Source organism: Callospermophilus lateralis, chromosome 6 (assembly GCF_048772815.1).
Source record: "Callospermophilus lateralis isolate mCalLat2 chromosome 6, mCalLat2.hap1, whole genome shotgun sequence".
NCBI classification, from domain to species: Eukaryota; Metazoa; Chordata; class Mammalia; order Rodentia; family Sciuridae; genus Callospermophilus; species Callospermophilus lateralis.
In genome coordinates, this window is record NC_135310.1 from 159266944 (window position 1) to 159286152 (window position 19209).

The window sequence follows — 19209 nt, forward strand, 5'->3', positions numbered from 1 at the left end:
GCGCACTCCTCACAAGGTCACAGACTCCTCCACACAGGAGCATAGAGGTGACCAATGAATAGCACTAAATGAGGAATGCGAGCTCCCGCTGCCCCTGCTGGCCCCCTGCTGGCCGTCACCATCTCCCCTGGAAAATGGCATCACAAGCCTGCATTTATTGGCATCCAAGCTGCACCCACAGAAGCGTGTTTCCCCCTGGGGGGCGACAGCTGGGGCTTGCTCATGCTGAGCGTGAGACTCACCTGGTCCTGCCCCTGTGTCTAGTCTGTGGCTTGTCCTGGGGCAGAGACCCCTCGGGCCGCTGCCTCACCGTCACCTTACACATCTGCTTGCACGGTGGAAGCTTGCTTGCCACCATCCGCATGTTAGCGTGTCCCAGGAATGAATGACTCAGGGTGCTGACGTCAGGCCCGGGTGCTCTGACCAGTCACCCCAATCCTAAACCCCACCTCTACCCGACTTCTCGCTTCCACACCTGGTGCCCGCCAGGCTGCACAGACAGAAGTAAGCAGATGGGAAATCAAATCCGCTCTGAGTTAGCACAGCCTCCTTCCCTCTGAGCCCTGCCCTCCAGGCTTCTTGCACTATTGTATTTCACACAGAGGCCATTTTCTGCAATAATGTAACCTAGACCAGTGGTTCCCATTGTTTTGGCCCCAGAACCTGTTCATACAATAACATAGTCTAGAGCAGTCATTTTCAAATTTTTTGGTTCCAAGACCAAAAATTTTGAGGAGGTTGGGGACTCCTGAAAGGGTCTTGGGAAACCTCAGGGGTCCTCAGACCACATTTTTTTAAGAACCAGTGATCTAGACTGACAAAAATGTTGGCAAAATGTTAATTTGAGAATCCTTATCGTTCTGAATGCCTAAGGCTGAAAGTACTCAGCTTGCATTTAACCAGTAAGTATTATTGGTTAAACAATACTTACTATTGAGTATTAATAAGGTATTCGTATGAGCATAAAGCAATTCACAGGGAAGTAGAAATGGTGGAAGCTCAGAGTTTCCTGTATGCAGAATGCCAGGTCCTTAATGTCCTTAAGGTTGGACCTTAACTTTCACTATGCAACGTCCCTTCCTTTGTCTCATCATTGGGGAAACAGTAAAGTTCAGACGTTCAGGTTCCCCACGCGACTGCTTGGCGTCCCAGATGGCTCAAGGCAGCCTCTGGCTTTCAGGTTGTCCGCTACTCCTGTCTCTTCTCCAGCCTTCTCCAGCTTGCTGTCTGTCTGAGCCCACCCAGGGACCACGTCAGAGGCTGCCCTGCCCTGATGTGTTACCTGGGTCTAGCCAATGGGCCCTAACAGGAGACAGAAGCTTGCCAGGCTTCTCCCTGTGGGGTCCCCTCGGGCTGCGCCCTTCACCAAGGGTGACTGTTCCCCTCCGGTGGCCCCCTCTGCACAGCTGTCTTTCCTCATAGGTTCCGGCAGCTTCTTCCTGTCCTTCCTTTGGTCCAGCAGTGGCTCTGGGTGCTGAGGCTGAGCCAGCCCTGTCCTGCGTCCTCCTCTCCCCTTGGTAAGCAAAACATTCCAGACTCATTCTAAGTTGAGGGAGTCATCAGTTTCTCAATAATGCCCTGATTCATACTTATTAAAAATCACCTATCAGGGCTGGGGATGTGGCTCAAGCGGTAACGCGCTCGCCTGGCATGCGCCGAGCGCTGGGTTCGATCCTCAGCATCACGTAAAAATAAAAAATAAAGTTGTTGTGTCCACTGAAAACTGAAAACTAAATATTTAAAAAATTCTCTCTTGGGCTGGGGATAGAGCTCAGTTGGTAGAGGGCCTGCCTCCCATGCACAAGGCCCTGGGTTCAATCCCCAGCACCACAAAAAGAAAAAGAAAAAAAATTCTCTCTCTCTCTTAAAAAAAAAAAAAAAATCTCCTACTGATCATTGAAAACATTTCAAACCTGACCAGCCCACTCTTATGCTATACTTCTGGCTCCTGGCTTCCTCCCTGGACTCCCAGGAATCCCGTCACCCGACAGCTGGTCTCAGGCTGGGTGTGAGAAAGCCTTGGAGGAGGGCAAGGCCCTCAAGAGCAGCCAGAGGACCAGGGCTCACTGCTCACCCACCACCTCTGCGTACCCACCACGCTGGGTGGCACAGCACACAATGGCCCAGGATGGACCCCAAGGCAGGCCAAGCGGGTTGCTAGAGTCAGCTGGAAGGGACTGTGAGGAAAAGGCTCAGAGCAAGCTCAGGGCTGGGCTGGAGTGCGGCGCGGTGGTGGGGGCTGAGGGACACACACACACACACACACACACACCACGATTCAACCCTGGCTACGTCTCCAGCCAGGCAGTCAGCTGAAAGTGTGAGACGCCCTGTTCCTTCTAATTCTGTGGCTGGCCTGCGAGGGTGACCACCATCAGCCAACCCCGCTCCTCACTGCTTTCCGGGATGGGGTTCTAAGAGATCAGGGATGACCCCTGCACTGGCCGTCCCCCAGGAGGTCTTATCCCAGAGCAGCTAAAATGCATTTGTTACTTAAAATTTTTAAAAAGGATGATGATTTTTTTAAAAAAGTCTGCTTTTATCCACTCATATTTTAAGGATGTTTTGTTATTCATGGACCTCCTGTGATTTGATACTCATCCCTCCTTCCGTTTTAGGCCAGGGATGTTGCTCCACACCATCTCCCTCTCCCGGCCCCTGAACTTGCAGAGACAGTTCCCAAGGCCGGTTCCTTCCCCTTCAGGAGCCCAGGAGGTGGCTTCAGGAGGAATCAGAGGCCCAGCACCGTGCCTTAGAGCTTTGTCACTGGTGTTCAATCTTCACCACCTGTGGGACTTTATTTGGAGTGTGATCTGCATCTGGAACTGAGGTCTCAGGGGGTTGGAGGAGCTGTTGTCACTACAGACGCCAGAGAGCTGCCGAGAGCCGAGGCACAGGACACGCAGGGGGCCCACCTGGGAGCCGGGAAGGAGGTCCCCTGCCATGCGCTGGCCTCCCCCCGCAGCTCTCCCCCTGCTCTGGGCTCTGAGTCCAGCAGGCTCTTGGTGGCTCGGAGCCCACTGGACATCCTAGATAGCCCCAGCATCTGAGGCCTCTTCCCTCCCAAGTCCCTTTCACAGCTGGCAGACATTTTATGCAGAATCTGGATCCTGGATCCAAGATCCACCCCCAGGCCCCGCAGAGTTTCCCTTGGAGAGGGGGAAGTAGGAGCCTCACTCCGGCCCACAGCTTGCGGGGCCCACACAGCCTTCTTGGTGGGAGCCGGAGCCAGATGCTGTGGCCTTTCCCCTCTTCCGCCCTCTGTCCTCACACACTCCACATCCCCGGCAGCTTAGGACAGGAGCTGTGGCAACAGGACAGAGCGCTGTCATCCTCCATGATTAGCCAGGCGAGTGAGGCTGCTGTACTGTCCCGGCATCCACAGCGCTCTGGCACCTAATGAATCATTCACGCCACTGAAGTGTAATCGGCTGGCACGTTCAAAATAGGTCATTCGCATGAAGGCTGCTGGAGGGGAGAGGCTCACAGCGATGGTAACAAATCCAGGTGCTCTGGTTTAAGCAAATCCCGCAGTCAGTGGCTTCTCCAAGCAATCCTGTATTAAATGTCTTAGTGGACCCCAGCCAGGTTTTCATTAGCAGCCACAGGGACAGCTGGACAGCTGGATGTGGGCTGGGGCGAGACCAAGGATGATGTCTCTGCTTTAACCTTTTCCCTGTTGACACCCCGCAAGGGGCCTCGAGGGGCTTCATGAGAAAGGTAAACGTGAACACCTCTGTTCACCGCGCCCTGAGCACACGATGCCCAGTCAGCATTAGCACAGCCCAGGGACAGGGTCCAGAAGAGCAAGCAGACGTGGGTCTGTCTCTGGGCGCCACATCCACAGAGAAATCCAAGTTCCACAGCTGCGGGCCGGGCGCCCCTGTGCTCAGTGCTCACTCACAGACAGCTGGCCTCTTCACCACTGGGGACACACTTGCCTCTTGTTGGTGGTAGGTACGTCATTCGGCTCAAGTGCCCAGTGCAATGCAAACATTGGGCTGGCTCCTTCAGTGGTGTGTTAGTTTGTGTTTTGAGGATAAAAGGACAGTCTTACAGGAAGAAGAGCAACTTTCCCTAAGATTAGAATAAAGAAGTGATTGAACTTGAAAGATTGGAGTTAAACTCCAGTGAATGTGCTGCACTGCTGTTGGCTGCTCTGGACGTGTGGCCAGGGAGGCTGCGAACGCTCCTTGGGGAAGGGGAAGGGGAAGGAGGAGGAGGAGGAGGAGTGGTTCTCCTGAGTCTATGAGCCACAGCCTGGAGGCAGAGGGCCAGGCTTTGGCCCTAAGAGCACAGCACCCAGTGCAGGAGAAGGAGTGGAGAGCTCACCTGCCACAGGCCTGCTGCCGAGGACGCCACGCTCTCCCCCTCAGCCGCTCACCCAGGAGCCTGCCCAGGCCGCCCAGCCCTCCCCGTGGCCCAGTGGTTGACCCGGAGCAGTTGCATTGCAGGGTCTGTGACTAGCCCATGTAGGTCCTGCTGCCCCGTCCCCCCGACTGGAGAAGGGTCTGTGGGGGATCTTCACCTGTCTGTGCTGCTTCACCGTCAGCATTTCAGTGCATGTGAGCACTTAGAGGGGTCTTCACCAAGTCACCCACTGTACACTTGACTGTCCCCAGCTGGACTCCTGCTTCCCCACCACAGCAGCCCTGCTCGGCCCCGCCTGCTCCTCCACAGCTTTCCTCATCCCAGGAGAGAGTGAGGTCCCCCTCCCAGGACGAAGCCTCCGTCTAATGGCTCTCTCTTCCCCTCATGCGCCATGTGCCACTGCACTCCGCCAGCACCAGGCCGGCAGGCTCCCACCAGCCCCTCCCCTGGATTATTCCAAGTCCTTTAGCCAGCCTCTCTGCTCCTGCTTCCTTTATCCTGTCTCCATTTTTAAAAAAACAACTATTTTTTTTTTAAAGCGAGGAGATACATACATTTGTGTGTGTGTGTGTGTGTGTGTGTGTGTGTGTGAGTGTGTGTGGTGTTGTGGTAAAATACACGTAAAATTTAGCATTTTGGCCATCTGTAAGCGTACCATTTAGTAGTGAAAAGCATATCCCCATTCCCACAAGCGGAAGGATCCTTTCGTAAGGCCAGCCAGATGACGCCTCTTTGGCAGGCATTGGCCAGTGGCTCCGTGAGTTCTGCAGAGAAGAAAAACTCTTACAGGGCTTTGCAGGAGTTGAAACCCCCAAACCTCCTGGGGTCTCATCTCCTCGCTCCCGGCTGTGTTCCCACTGTGCTCGGCTACTGGTCTCCTTGCTGTTCCTGAAACAGCCTCCTGCCGACGCCCACAGGTTGGCCTCGACTGCCCTCCAGCCTCCGGGCACTCAGCACAGCCTTCCTGCACCCCACTGCGCGCGTCACCTGTCACATGTCATGTTTCTGCACGGGTGCCTATCCACCTCCCTTCAGTACAGTACAGTGTCACTTCACAGGGGCTGGGCCTTTCCTGAAGTCACCTCTGAGAGCCGGAACTGGACTGAACCTAGCTCACGGCAGACTTTTAACAGTACTCTTTCAATGACCGAAGAAATCGATCTTATATCCTGGTGTAGCTCGTAAGCTCCCAAGTGGATCACCTCTTTCACCCAAGCCATCCTCCGGAGGAGCTTGGTTCGTGCTGATGTTGACGTGCTCATGCAGAGACCCTGCAAGGACTCCCCACGAGGCAGAAGTGCTAGAAGGCATCCCATATCAGTCTCACACACACTGTGAGGAAGAAAGGTCTTTCTAAGATTGAGTTAGATAAACCCATGGGGTTGGGGATGTGGTTCAAGCGGTAGCGTGCTCGCCTGGCTTGCGTGCGGCCCGGGTTCGATCCTCAGCACCACATACAAACAAAGATGTTGTGTCTGCCGAAAACTAAACAATAAATATTAAAAATTCTCTCTCTCTCTCTTAAAAAAAAAAAAAAAAAAAGAGTTAGATAAACCCAGCCTTGGCTTGGTATAGATTAGCTCCTGAGAATCTCTTCTATCTTTTGTGGCAATTTGGTTCACTCCTGTTAAGTGGTTTAAAGAAAAGCAATGGCTCTGCAGAGTTTTAGAAATTGCCTTGTATTTTGGTATACCCATCCTGAACTATTTTTTTTTAAGTGAGGAGACACATACATTTGTGTGTGTGTGTGTTGTGGTAAAATACACATAACATAAAATTTAGCATCTTAGCCATTTGCAGTGTACCCTGAATTAATAGTGAAAAGTATATTCCTACTGTTCTGCAATCTCTTTCATTTTGTAAAACGAAACTCCATGCTTATTAAATTAAAATCATCCATCCTCTCCTCTTCTCTGCCCCAGGCAACTGCCATCCACTTATTGTCTCAATGATGACTCTAGGTACCTCATATAAGTGACATTGTAAAGTATTTGTCTTTTTTGAGGCTGAATTTGCTTAGCACAATGTCCTTGAGATTCACCCAAGTTGTAGCAGGTGTCAGAGTTTCTCTCCTTAGAGCTGAATCGTTCTCCCTGTGTGTATGTGCCACAGTTTACATGTGCCTTCTCCCTCTAGGGATACTTAAGCTGCCTGCACCACTTGGCCGTTGTCAATAACACTCAAATACAGTGTACACATACCTGTTCAAGACCCTGCTTTCAATTTCTTGGGGCATATTCCCAAACTGGAATCTGGATCTTTTGGTAATGCTATTTTTAATGTTTTGAAGAATTGCCATACTATTTCCCATAGCAATGGCATCCAATTTTACATCACCACCGGTTACAGTTTGGATCCAGAACCTCCCCCACAGTCTCCTGTGTTGAATGCGTGTTCCCAATGCAGCCTCGTTCAGAGGTGGGACTTTTAGGTGATGGCTGGATGGGACTCTGACCTCATCAGTGGACTGATCCATTTGATGAATTAATCATTTGAATGAACTCACTGTAGGCAGGTGAGGCCTGATTGGAGGAAGTAAGTCCCAGGGAGTGTGTCCCTGGGACTAGATCTTGTCCCTGAGCCCTTCCGCTCTCTTTCAGTCTCTGCTTCCTGGCTGCCAGGAGCCGAGTCGCTCTGCTCTGCCGCACCCTCTGCCATGATGTTCTGCTTTGCCTCAGGCCCAAAGCAATGGAGCCAGCCAACCACGGACTGAACCTCTGAGACCAGGAGCCAAAATAAACTTGCCTCTTTGAGTTGTTTATGTCAGGTGTTTTGATCACAGTGATAAAAGGCTGACTAACTCACCACTGATTTACATTCCCACCAACAGCGCACAAGAGTTTCCTAAGTCTTTTTAGTAGAAAGATTTACTTCCCCCTACAGCCAGCCAGAGCTGCTCAGAGATGCCTAATAGAGCTAAACATTCCTACTTCTTCTAATGCTTAGCAACCAGGAGCCGCGCGGCCCCTGCTAAATGTGCATGGGTGTGTGTGGCAGTGCTTTTAGCTCTCTCCTGTCGCGTCTCTTTTGAAAAGGCTTCCTTGTTCTCAAATTAACATGCAGGCTGAGCACACTCATGCTGGTCTGCCTTACAGACTTGGGGCAGTGGGCAAGAGCCAGCACTGGTTTGGGAAGATCAAAACCCCACTAATCCCATGTAATCTTCTAACATCAAGGTAATGCACTTCCCATCTGTGGTTTTTTGGGAGATGCCCTTGGAGGCCTGCACCATGCTCCTTGTGAACTAGGGGACTTGCGTGTGTGGGAAAGCCCCGAAGACCGTCTTGGGTCTTGCTGGCGGATCAGTCATTCACTATGAGTAGGTCAAAGGGCTTCTGATCTCAGACCAGGGAGCCCTAGAGTCTCCTGGGGAGAGAGGTCCCTTGCAGTGGTGCAGGGGAGTAAGTGGGAGGCCCCTGGACACTTGCTGTGAGCTATCTTCTTTCACCTTATTTACTGTTGAACTGGGAGACAGATATTTGGCCATTTACCTCGTCCTCCTTCACCCTGTACATGATACCACCCCCTCTCCAGCCAGAGCACACTGCGTAGCACCCCTTATTTTTGTCACCCTTCCAACTTCCATTACATTATTACGTAATAGGATGATATGAATTGTCTTTAAGAGTTTCAACATAACCATGAGGGGGTAAGTCCCTTCCCAGCTAGAGACTTAATAAGAAGACTCTCCTAGCCCACACAAAGGCCTTCTGTCTAAATAGCCAGGTAAGAGATATTTTAGGATTTGTGGGCCAAGAGGTAAAAATGAGGAAATTACATAGATACTCATAACAAGGGGAAAAAAGCAAATTTTCACATTTTTTATTGACAAAGTTTAAAGTATAATAATTGAGTACTTTTTTGGGTAATAATGGTATACTAAAGAGAAGAATGGAATTCTTTATCTTTGAGAGACTTCTTCAATTAATTTTCAATTAATTTTCCTTAATTGAGAGTCAAAATTTGCACATTACATGGAATCAATTGCAGATGTTCATCTGTGAAGACCACTCTCTTGCTGCGGGCTGGACTTGGCCTGCAGGTGGTGGCTTGTCAGCCCCTGCTGGAACAAGAGCAGGCAGAGAGCCTCTGGCTTGCTTTGGCAGTCCGACCCACGAGTGCAGGTTCTGAAGGCATTAGCCCTGGTCTTTCTGGGCTTATCGTCAATGTCAGGAAGATACAGGGGTTCTCTGCCCTCTGCATTGGGATGCTTTTGTAAATGACAAGATGTGCTGTGTCTTCACAGATGGAAGAGGAAGCTTCTGACCCACCACCCACAGTCTTCCTTGCTGTAGGAAGGTCGGCCCTGCTACAGCTGGGGTCATTGTTAACCTCACTGGCCAGTGGTGAGCCCTGGTCAGAACAGAGCTCAGTGAAGGGTCAGTTCCCCAGGGCTGATTTTTACACACCTGCTCTCTTGCGTCTGTAGTGGTAGACTGAGCACTAGGGGCTAGTGTTTGTCCTCCTGTACATTCAGTACCATGAGCATCTTCACATGCAAATGCACGTAATGCACGTAAGCAGATGGTCCTCGTTATATACCATTGGAAATATTTAAAGAGCAAAGGAAGTAAAAATGAACACAGAGTGCCTCCAAAGGGGAAATTATAGAGGTTTCATTTAAAATCTTAGTTACTGTCCCAAGATGATGCAGTAATATGAATGTGTATGTGTGTGCGTGTGGATACATACGTGTATACATATGTAATCAAAGTTTTCAGTGGTGATGACTGCAAATTAGAAATGTTTAACACAGGTGGAAAGGTCAGCCTTCTTCAGATTACGTTCCTAAAAGAGCCCTGGAAAGTGGAGAAGAAGTTGGCAGTAACGGGGATGAGTTCACCACTGTAAATGCTCACCAGGAAGCAGGTCCTGGCTATGGCTAGAGATACTGTTAAGAAGGACCTCCACCTCCAGCACTTATGGACCAAGCAACAGGCCCCTCTCCACCAAAAACTGCCATCATGTCTTTTGCTCTTCAATACCCAAGCATTTTCAAAGGGAGAGCAGATTGGTGACAGCGAGAGAAAGTGGGGAAGAAATTGTGCCCTGCGTCTGTGCCAAGCAGAGAGGTTATTCTGAGCCCTGCCTTGGTCACATGGTGAGGATCGGGGGCAGCCAGGCTCGCTGTCTAGGAGCCAGAGGCATCTCTACAGCCCTGGGAAAGGGGGCAGTCTCAATAGCCCTGCTCTAATCTGCCGTGTGTTTGATTAAGCCAACTTGTCCCTGTTTGTGACAAAAACCAGGAGTAGAAGAGGGAAACCGTATAGACTTGGGAAGCTGGGACAACTGAGAAAATCACAGTTGAATAATAGTCGACATCTACGTGGTGAGCCCTGAATGACTTTCATTCGTCTCAAACATTATCTCCCTTAACCTCAGTTATTTTTGAAGGGACAAACACCATCATTATTATTATCATCACCACCTTCACCATCACCACCATCACCATCACCATCACCAGCGCTGCCACCATCACCATTATTACCACTATCATCATCACCAACACCATCACCACCTTCATCATTCCCAGCATCATCGAAATCACCAACACCATCACTATTATCCCCATCCCCACCATCATCATTTCTACCATCATCACTACCAATACCTCTATCATCAAAACCATCACCACCACTACCAACACCACCACCATCATCATCACCATTACTACCATCATCACCATCACTAACGCCATCACCATCACCACCATCAGCACCATAACCATCATCATCCCATCCCCATCACCACTACCACCATCACCATCACCACCATCACATCTTCACCCAATATCATTATTACCACCATCACCACCATCAGTATTGTAATCCCCATGTGGAAGGAGGAATTGAAGTTTCTGAAGGGTTACATAATTTGACTAAGGTCAAACAACTAGTAAGTTGAAGTTGATAGTTTGAATTCAAATACTTTATTTACTCTGTATCATATTGCTACTTTCCCACAGTTTGTACTCTGAATAGTAAAAATCAGAGATTGAAGAGTAGCGTAGCGTCAGAGTTTCTATATGTAAAGTACCTGGTATAGCAGCAGGTTGGAGAAGGTGCCTGGCCCTGCTCTGGAAACGCTGGCAGAGGGAGCACGCGGTACAAGCCCCAGTGGCGGTGTGCCTGTCACTCAGAGCAGCGGTACTTTCTAGAGATGCTTTTTATTAGGTTTCACGGTGGGATTTTAAGTTTTGGTGTTGAGAGATGTTAATGGAGACCCACGTCATGTGGGATAGGACTTGAGAAGATCCCGTTTCCCAGGTTTCAGTCACATAAGCTAGCTTAAGGGAGTAAAAAGCACCTTCCACAAAGCACCTGCATACTGCATCTCTGGCATATTTTCCTAAAAGCCACTCTATCCGTACCCCATGCTGTTACCAACAGAAGGAAAAGACCCACCATAGGAAAAGCCTCCGTACTTATTCCCTCTCAGCGCTTTCTGGAGGCGAAATTCCAGAGAATAAAAAGCTGAGTCCAACAGCTCAGCCAGCTGACAGCTTGCGATCTGAAAGACAGATCCTTCTCTCCTTGTGTCTAGCTCTTGACGTCTAGCTCTGATAAATGATGTCCAACAGAGTCTTGCAGAAGAAGAGTCCTCCCCGTGGGAGCCGAGTCCCAGGGTGCAATCACGGCCGCACTCAGCTCCCAGCAGTCCAGACGGGAGGGAAGCCGTGCAGAACATGAAGACCTGCAGGATTTCTTCTCTGCCCACTAGGTTCTCTATGACTGCAAATCTTTACAAAGTTGATATGTTTTCTCTTCCGTCAGTTGGAGAAACAGACACACTGCCCTCCCTGGGAGCCCACGGTTGCCTCACTTTTAGTCTCCTTGAGCTGCTATGTCCCATCATCCCCTACCCAGGACACCCATAAACAATGAAATTCAGCCACAAATATACTATTTATAGTAACTTTGAAATAAACGTCTATGCTTATAGAGTTCTATTCTTTTGATAAAAGTTACAGATAAGTGATTAGCAATAATATCCATTGTTATTATTAATGATGATGTTACATAATAAGGTTTACAGTGTGATTTCCAATCTACTTCTGGGCACCCATGTCAATTTCATTGAAATATCTGCAGAACTAAAAACATGGGACTTAATGGGTTGATTGTCCTCTGTCTGAAGCATTCATTAAGTTGAGGCATGAAAAGTCCCAGACATAGAGCTCACCTGTGCAGGAGTGAGGATGACACACACACACACACCTGGTGCCGTAAACCGGACATGACCATTGCCAGTCTTCCTTCTTCATGAGACTGGGGATGGAATCGGGTGCTTCACACCCCCAGCCTCTTCTATGTTTTTTATTTTGAGACACTGTTTCCTTAAGTTGCTGAGGCTGGCCTTGCTCTTGTGACCCTCCTGCCTCAGCCTCCCGAGTCACTGGGATTACAGGCAGGCGCCACCACACCTGGCTCCTTATCTTTGCCTTCCAATTGTTATCCCAGCATGGGTCAAATCTTTCTCTTAAAAACAGAGAAACATGAAGGAGTAGCTTGTTGTTTTCATGACAAGAGGCCCCAGATGATTGGTGGGATGTGCTCTGTCTACACCGCACAGCGAGAGGAGCTCAGCTGTGTGAACTCATGGCGCATTGGCTTGGATGGAGCTTAGGTTCTCCACTCAGCCTTCTTTCCTCCCAGGTGCACAGCTGCCTTGGGGCCCCCAGACCCCCAGGGAACAGCACAGGGTGAGCCTGGAGCCCACTGCACGTGGGGAAGCATGCGAGTGTTCAGGTCCCACCTGCGCCCTGGTTTGGGGTCCATTTTCTCTTTCGTTTTGACTTCATAGGACTGCCCTATCCTAATTTGTTTTTTCTTCCTGTCCAATTGTCCTGCTTTTTTTTTTTGGTTCTTGAAATAGTCATTTTAATTTGGCTCAACTAAGACCTTTTCCTCCTTTAGAATTACTCTAGAGTCAAACTTAATATGAAGTATCTTAATTAACCATCACAGCTTTTGGCAAACAGTCCATGGGCAAAATTTAGCCTTTTAAAAATAAATGAGAAGCTGAACAAGCTGGCACCTGCTAAGCTCAAGGAGACACCGTGGCCTGGTTGACTGGACAGGTGGCCTCTCTTCAACAGATGTGTTGGCTTGAGTGACAGGCCTCTATCGAGGAAAGGAAGATAGTCTTCCCCATTTATTCAACGTTGTTACAACTTTCACATTTCTTTTCCCATCTTTCTTTTTAAGAGATTATCACATGTGCAATGAGTTTGCACAGACTGTAAGTTTTCAGATCGAATCCTATACAAGACACACCTGGGCTCACCTTCACTATGCCTAAACAGCTAAGACTTTGCTGGCTGCTCGCGGAGATACTAAGATGAACATTCAAGATGCGTTGCCCGTGCTGTGGGGCGCCTTTCAGCACTGGACTCATCTGCATAGGTGGCTCTGAGGTCACTGAGACCATTAATCAGAGGGTGGATTGATGGCGAGGCAGACAGCCTGCATAGCTGTTGGGCCATGTGCTATTTTAGCGTGTGTCCCTGAAGTGACACCAATACTTTGGCACCATCCAAAGGAAGCTTCTTAGACATCTATGGGGAGAGGCTGTTTTTTAGTAATCCAAAGCTGCGGTCAGTCAGGAAGAATCACTGTGGGGAGGTCTGTGGGCTATGGATCCTGGGACACAGCCGGAAAGGCTTGCGCCAGAGGGTATCCAGGAGCCCCAGGGTGGAGATGCATCCATCAGTCTTGGCCAGTCGTGAAAGCAAAGAGTAATCAATTGTTTTCAGCCCAAGAAACTAGGACAACCTCGCCCTATCTTTTCTCCAGTGCCATTACTTGAGTCCGCTTGGGACCCCAGATATCCCTTGAGAAAGATTTGACATAGTTAAATAACCACAATGGTATTTGTTCACGTGACATGAAATGTAGCATGATCAAACAGACAGCTCCAACATTTTCTACCCAAGGCTCCTACACTTTCATGTTCTGTTTCTCTTACTTTTTCCATGAAGGTGTTGACAACCAATCTACACTTGCACAATTTACTGGTTTTACACCTATATTTTAATTTTCCTTCTGTTATGGCTTGGGTATGAGGTGTTCCCCAAAAGCTCACGAGTGAGACAATGCAAGAAGGTTCAGAGGAGAAATGGTTGACCGCCTTAACCCAGCCAGTGAAGTAACCCCTGACGGGAGTCACTGAGTGGTGGCAGGGGGTGTGGCTGGAGGCGGTGATTCACTGGGGGCGGGGCTTGGGTGTGCACATTTGTACTGGAGCTGAAGTCTCTCTGCTTCCTGATGATGTCAGCTGCCTCCCTCTGCCACACTCCTCCACCATGATGTTCAGCCTCACCTCGAGCCCAAAGGAATGGAGTCGGCCTTCTCTGGACTAAGACCTCTGAAACTCTGAGCCCTCAAATAAACTCTTCCTCCTCTCCATTTGCTCTGGTCAGATCCTTTAACCACAGCAGGGAAATAACCGACTAAAGTTCCTTCCTTCCTTCGTTGCCTCCTACTTTTTGGGGGGGAATTGAGCCCAGGTGCACTTAACCAGGGAGCCACATCCCCAGCCCTTTTTTATTCTTTATTTTGAGACAGGGTCTCACTCAGTTGCTCAGGGCCTCTCTAACTTGCTAAGGCTGGCCTTGAACTTGTAATCCTCCTGCCTCAGCCTCCTGAATTGCTGAGATTACAGGTGTGTGCTATTATGCCTGAATCTCTTTTCTCTCTCTCTCTTTCTTCCAATTTTGGAAGGGGCAAATGTAATTCAGTATGCAGTATCAAAATATATCAGATTTCAACAGATTGTTTAGTTGTGTATCTATTTATAAAAACACAAATAAAAACAATAGAACTACCTTGGTTTCCTAAACAGTCCATAAAAAGCGGGTAGGTATCCTAACTGCAAGAAATAATTTTCTTGACAGTCGTTTTGCAATCCTATTGCTCACTCTCAGTTCCCTTTGAAAGAGGAAGAGTCTGACGGGCAGCCTGGGGAAACATGAGGGATTGGTTCCAGTGGGTGGCCTTGTCCCAGCCCCCCTGTGGATCTCTTCAAGAGCTGCCAGCCGCCCTTGGTCCAGTGGACTTCCCCTTGCCCCTCATGTCTACCTGGAGGCTCTGCCTTTGCTGGGGAGAGGGAACTGACTTTCCCGGACACTGTTACCCAGCATGCAGGGAGTATTCTGCTCTGCTGTGGTGTGCTGAACCAGCCCCAGCGCACATTACAAGACGCAGTTCCACATGGCCACGAAGGAGATCCTAACAGGCATGCGGATATGCAGGGAACAAGTGCAGAGAAGACTTTGTACCTCTGCTGTGAGCTTGGCACATGTGTCTGGTGCTCTGATCATGACCCCCCCGGGACAGCAGATCCCTGAGCAGGCTGCAGGGGGAGGCAGTGAGGTCTGGCCTTCTCAAGAGGCCACTGCAGCTGTAACTTGCGCTCAGGAGTAAATTCAGCAGGGAGACGCTGACCGACAAGAGCCTGGAGAGGTTTCCTCCCCCACACGAATTCTGCTAGCCCTGAGCTGGCTCAGGGCTCCCCTGTGTGTGGCCCTGTGTTCTTTCTTCAGTCTCCACCCTCTCCCTGGTCGTCACCGTCACCTTTACCATGGTCACTCATCCGGCTACTTCTAAGTTCACCAGGCTGGCTGTCAGCGCCACACGGTGCCGAAACAGATAAAAGCCCTTGAATGTGATAAGTTTGAGGCAGCCAACTCTCAATCTAATTACCGTTTTGAATACCCCGATAATCAAATCAGTCAGCTCCCAGAAAGGTCACATCTACCCAAGAGTAGCTATTTCTAAATGACATAATGACATTGGTGGTGTTTAGAAAGCAAACTGAGGGCTGTGTGTGTGTGTGTGAGAGAGAGAGAGAGAGAGAGAGAGAGAGAGAGGGAGAGAGAGGAGAGAGAGAGAGAGAGAGAGAGAGAGAGAGAGAGAGAGAGAGAGAGAGAAATACTGGGGGTTGTGGTGTGGTGTGTGGGTGGGGACTGTTTTTCTCTCTCTCTCTCTTCCTATGTAACCTGCTGTGGAAAAAGAGCAGAGTTGCACACCAGTGCTTCTTCGATCTGTAAACCTTAACATTTTCTTTAACCACAGAAAATAATAGCTGAAGCAAACAGGATCAGAAAGGCAGTTTAGAAAACATCATGAGTATGACTCACCCCCCACCTCTCCTGCCCCTGAACCCCCTGTCATTATGGGATCTGTATATCTAAATGAGTGTGTATACAGATATACACACTCATTTAGTGTGTATAGTTGAATATATACACATTCAATTAAATGGACGTGAATTCTAAACTTATGTTCTTTTAGGGGACAGGGTTTCCTTTGAAAATGTGTTAGTGGCCAGGGCATATCCTTGTCCTGTTAACAAGCACCTGGATGGGTCCCTTTCTTTACTTAGAGGAAACTCAGTCTGTGGAAAGCCTTCTGCTTCCATAGGACGGAAAGTGAGCCAGTCCCTTAGGTGAGACCCTAGAACAAGGCACGAGGTGTCTAGGTAGACACGTCACCATGCAGAGAAGATTAAGTAGAATTCTGAGGTTTTAAGAAGTGAGATCTCAGAGAATGCAATCGACCCTCTGATTTGAGATGAACAAGGCTCGAGAGAATGAAGACCTGCCCAAGACCCTACAGCTATGTCGCAGCAGGAGCCTGGCTGCCGTGCAGGCTGGAGATGACTACTCCAAGAACGTTTCCACCACATTAAACTCTGAAACGTTGCCTACAAACTGATTGTAATGAATCCTGCTTTGAATCTACTAACCAGACATGTGAAAAAAATCTGATGTTCTTCCTTGAAATGTAGGGACTCAGCATCTATGTACTACTTCCATGTGTAGGTACTGTTCTAAATGCTTTCCCTATAATAGCATTTAATCTGCACACAGCCCCATGACGTCTGTGATATGCTTTATGAGAAAGAAATTCAGGCACGGAGAGATTGAGCAACCTGCTTAAGGTCACAGAGTGAGGTAATGGGCAAAGCCCAGACCTTGCAATTGCAGAGCTGATGATATTTCCTGGCACAGAGCTTGGTTAGAGGGAAGCACCAGCTGGCCAAGCTTCCAGACACCAGCCCTGACTCTGGAAACTGAAGATCAATGCACTGAACTTGCAAGGATTCTCTCTCTAATCTACGAGGATTAAGGCAAATGAGATGATCTGTTTGGACAGGGCCAACCACACCATCCTCAAGAGCAATGCAAACATCCGGAATCTGCTAAAAAGAAAAGCCGGGCAACCTGCTAGCTCTCTCTGTCCCAGCTCCCCACGGAGAAAGCCAGGCAGGCACAGGCAATGCCAGGCAGAAACGGAACTCAGGCTGGATCTCCTCTGGCCCCCGGCTTGACCCTCAGCAGGGTTGCCGAGGTTACAATCACCTGGCACTCACGCAGGCTGTGGAGAGGGGTCCTGCAGTTCATCAAGCCCTGCTCTCTTCAGGAAGGACCCCCACCACCCCATCCAGAGTGGAACCCCCAGTCTATAGATGGCGCTCTTCAACACTGTAGTTAGCCCCAAAGGAAAATTCATTGGGAAAGAAATGGGCTGGGCATTCTGGAAAACCCTTCCTGGTGTGAAAAGTGGACAATTACCAGATCACCCAGCCCAGGCTTATCTTCCTGTTGGTGCACGTTTGTAAAATTGTAAAGAGCGTGAGCATCTATGCAGAAATAACCAGAGAAGACACCCTCAGGGAAAAGTGAAAGCCAAGGAAGGGGCCTAGGATTCAACCTCGCGGGTGGCTGGCGATGCCAGTCATCAGGGTAAAGCCACAGCAGCGAAGCTCAGGTAGACATTCCCCAAATGGGTGTAAGTTGTGATGAAAACCCAAATTATCATTTTAATTATTTCTGTGGCTGGAATAAAATAAGAAAGACAGAAACCAACATTGACAGCTGTCAAACCCAGATGACTGGATGACGGGGGCATTCTTACTGTGCAATACTCTCTGATTTTTCTTCTGTGAACTTGTATTACTTGGCTAATCATCAAAAAAGTCTCACCACTGCTTCTTTGAAAAACTTACTTGATAGAAATCTTAAAAAAAAATCACTGAACCCTTTTTTTTTTTAAATGGGAAATAACAAAAATCTCAAGATCCCTGGGTCCAGATTCCCGTTTATTTAGGCGGGTCCAAATTCTAGAAAAGCTCTTGCCTATGGCCCATCTCCTAGGAAGTGTTGGCACAAGACCTCTGTAGATCACTAGATGAGCCACTTAGACTAAGAGCAAACTTCCCACTGCACAGACGATTTATGGAAGAGCTGTCAAACGAGAGTGTAAAACTAGGCGCTGCCCGTGGGTGTCCAGTGCTGCCCGAGGAGGAGAGCCAGGTCCAAACTACACAGCACCCGGGAGAACCAATCCTGGCACAGAGGCGGACTTCAGCCCACAGGCAGCCTGGCTGTGCAAGCAAGCTGGGGACAGCTTCCCCCAAGGCGTCAGACACCACCGTGCAGAGGAGAGACAGCGGAGAGATTCAGTACTGTTTTCTGACCTAAAGCAAACCTGTCTCCATCATGATTTTATAAAAAACATTTGGAGGAACCGCTTGGCAACCCTGCCCAACCTTGCCCAGGTGCCTTGGTGCCCAAGTGATATCTGTCACAACTATCTCCCTCAGAAAGCTTCGCTTCGTCATTTCAAAGTACCGCAAAAGTTCTCCTTGGTGTCGAAACAGAGCAAAGCAGATCAGAAGGGCTCCTGCCAGAAAGACCCTTTACCTTCACCAAAAACGTCATCCTCCTCATCAGCCAGAGGCTCCTCCGCATCAGGAAACTGCATCTTGGGGAGATGGTGGGCGGCAGGTCTGTGTGCCCCGGCTGTCAGGCCCCAGTGCCTGGGTGACTTCCTTCTCTGCTGCTGCGAGGGAGGGGAGGGCCCTTCCGCCTCTGCCCCGGGGCTGCAGCTTCCTTCATAGGTGAATGGGCTTCAGCGCCTTTTGAAGAGGGAATTCCAGGCAGGTAATTCTCACCGCTGAGAAGAGAGAACTGTTTGGAAGGAGCTGCAGACCAGCTGGGTCTGAATGCAGGTATCGCTCAAGGTCCCAGAGCCATGAATTCTGCTTCAAAGCACTGACTTTCATATTTTGTTAGAAAGGAAGGTGGGCTCTTGACTCTCTTGCTTATGACTTTGGACACAATGGACTGTGTTGAAAGAGGGGGTTCACATTTCTCCTATCTTGGTTTTTCTTCAATGACGATTTATCTGAAAGTTAAGCCAGCTGCTCCACTTCACCCCAGAGCAGGCCTGGGAGGATGGGAGCTTTGCTTTTTCTCAGTGATCCTTGCTTTTTCTGCTTTGCAGTCCTTTTGCAGCTGAGAACTGGAAACTTTGCATTGTCGAAGCCAAATTCAGTACAGATCCAGGCTCTCGTTCTCCGGTGGCAGATAAGTGGTTTGGTGAGATGACTGCCATTTCACAATAGTCACTTGGCCGGATAGTTCAGACTTTATCAATAGAAGAGAAAGAGAAAATATAACTGAAAAAGCCGTTCCTCCCAAAGGGAGGGTGGCCACGGCCCCTTCCTGTGGTGCTGGGGCCTCTGCACCTTGCCCAGCTGCCCCAAGTCCGCCCTGTGCGCTGGGCCCAGATCTCTGAGAGATACGGGGACTTCAGCTGGGATTTCCCAGGGTCTCTCAGGGGGCTCAGAAGCTCAGAAGATGCAAATAGAGGTGGCAGAGAGGGCTGTTGACCCCGGGGGTTATTTGAAAAGACTGCCAGTGCCACCCCCAGCCCCAAGCCAAGAACCTGTCCCCTCCTCCCCCAGCAGTGCCCCCTTCTGTTGGACGAGAGTGGATAATGGGGCTGGAGAAGCCCATCAGTGAGAACCGTCATCTCAGAGGACAGAACT

At 49.4% G+C, this 19209-nt stretch overlaps 1 protein-coding gene across 3 annotated transcripts in view; it reads right to left on the minus strand.

The window, feature by feature from the left end:
- Positions 1-18162, minus strand: part of Ripor2 (RHO family interacting cell polarization regulator 2) — a 96393-nt gene extending 78231 nt beyond the window's left edge. For all 3 annotated transcript variants that reach the window (XM_076859269.2, XM_076859271.2, XM_076859272.2), the window contains exon 1: positions 18080-18162. In XM_076859269.2, coding sequence (XP_076715384.1) covers positions 18080-18140 — 61 coding nt within the window. In that variant the 5' untranslated portion in view covers positions 18141-18162. The remainder of the gene's footprint in view (positions 1-18079) is intronic.
- Between the last annotated feature and the right edge of the window lie 1047 nt (positions 18163-19209).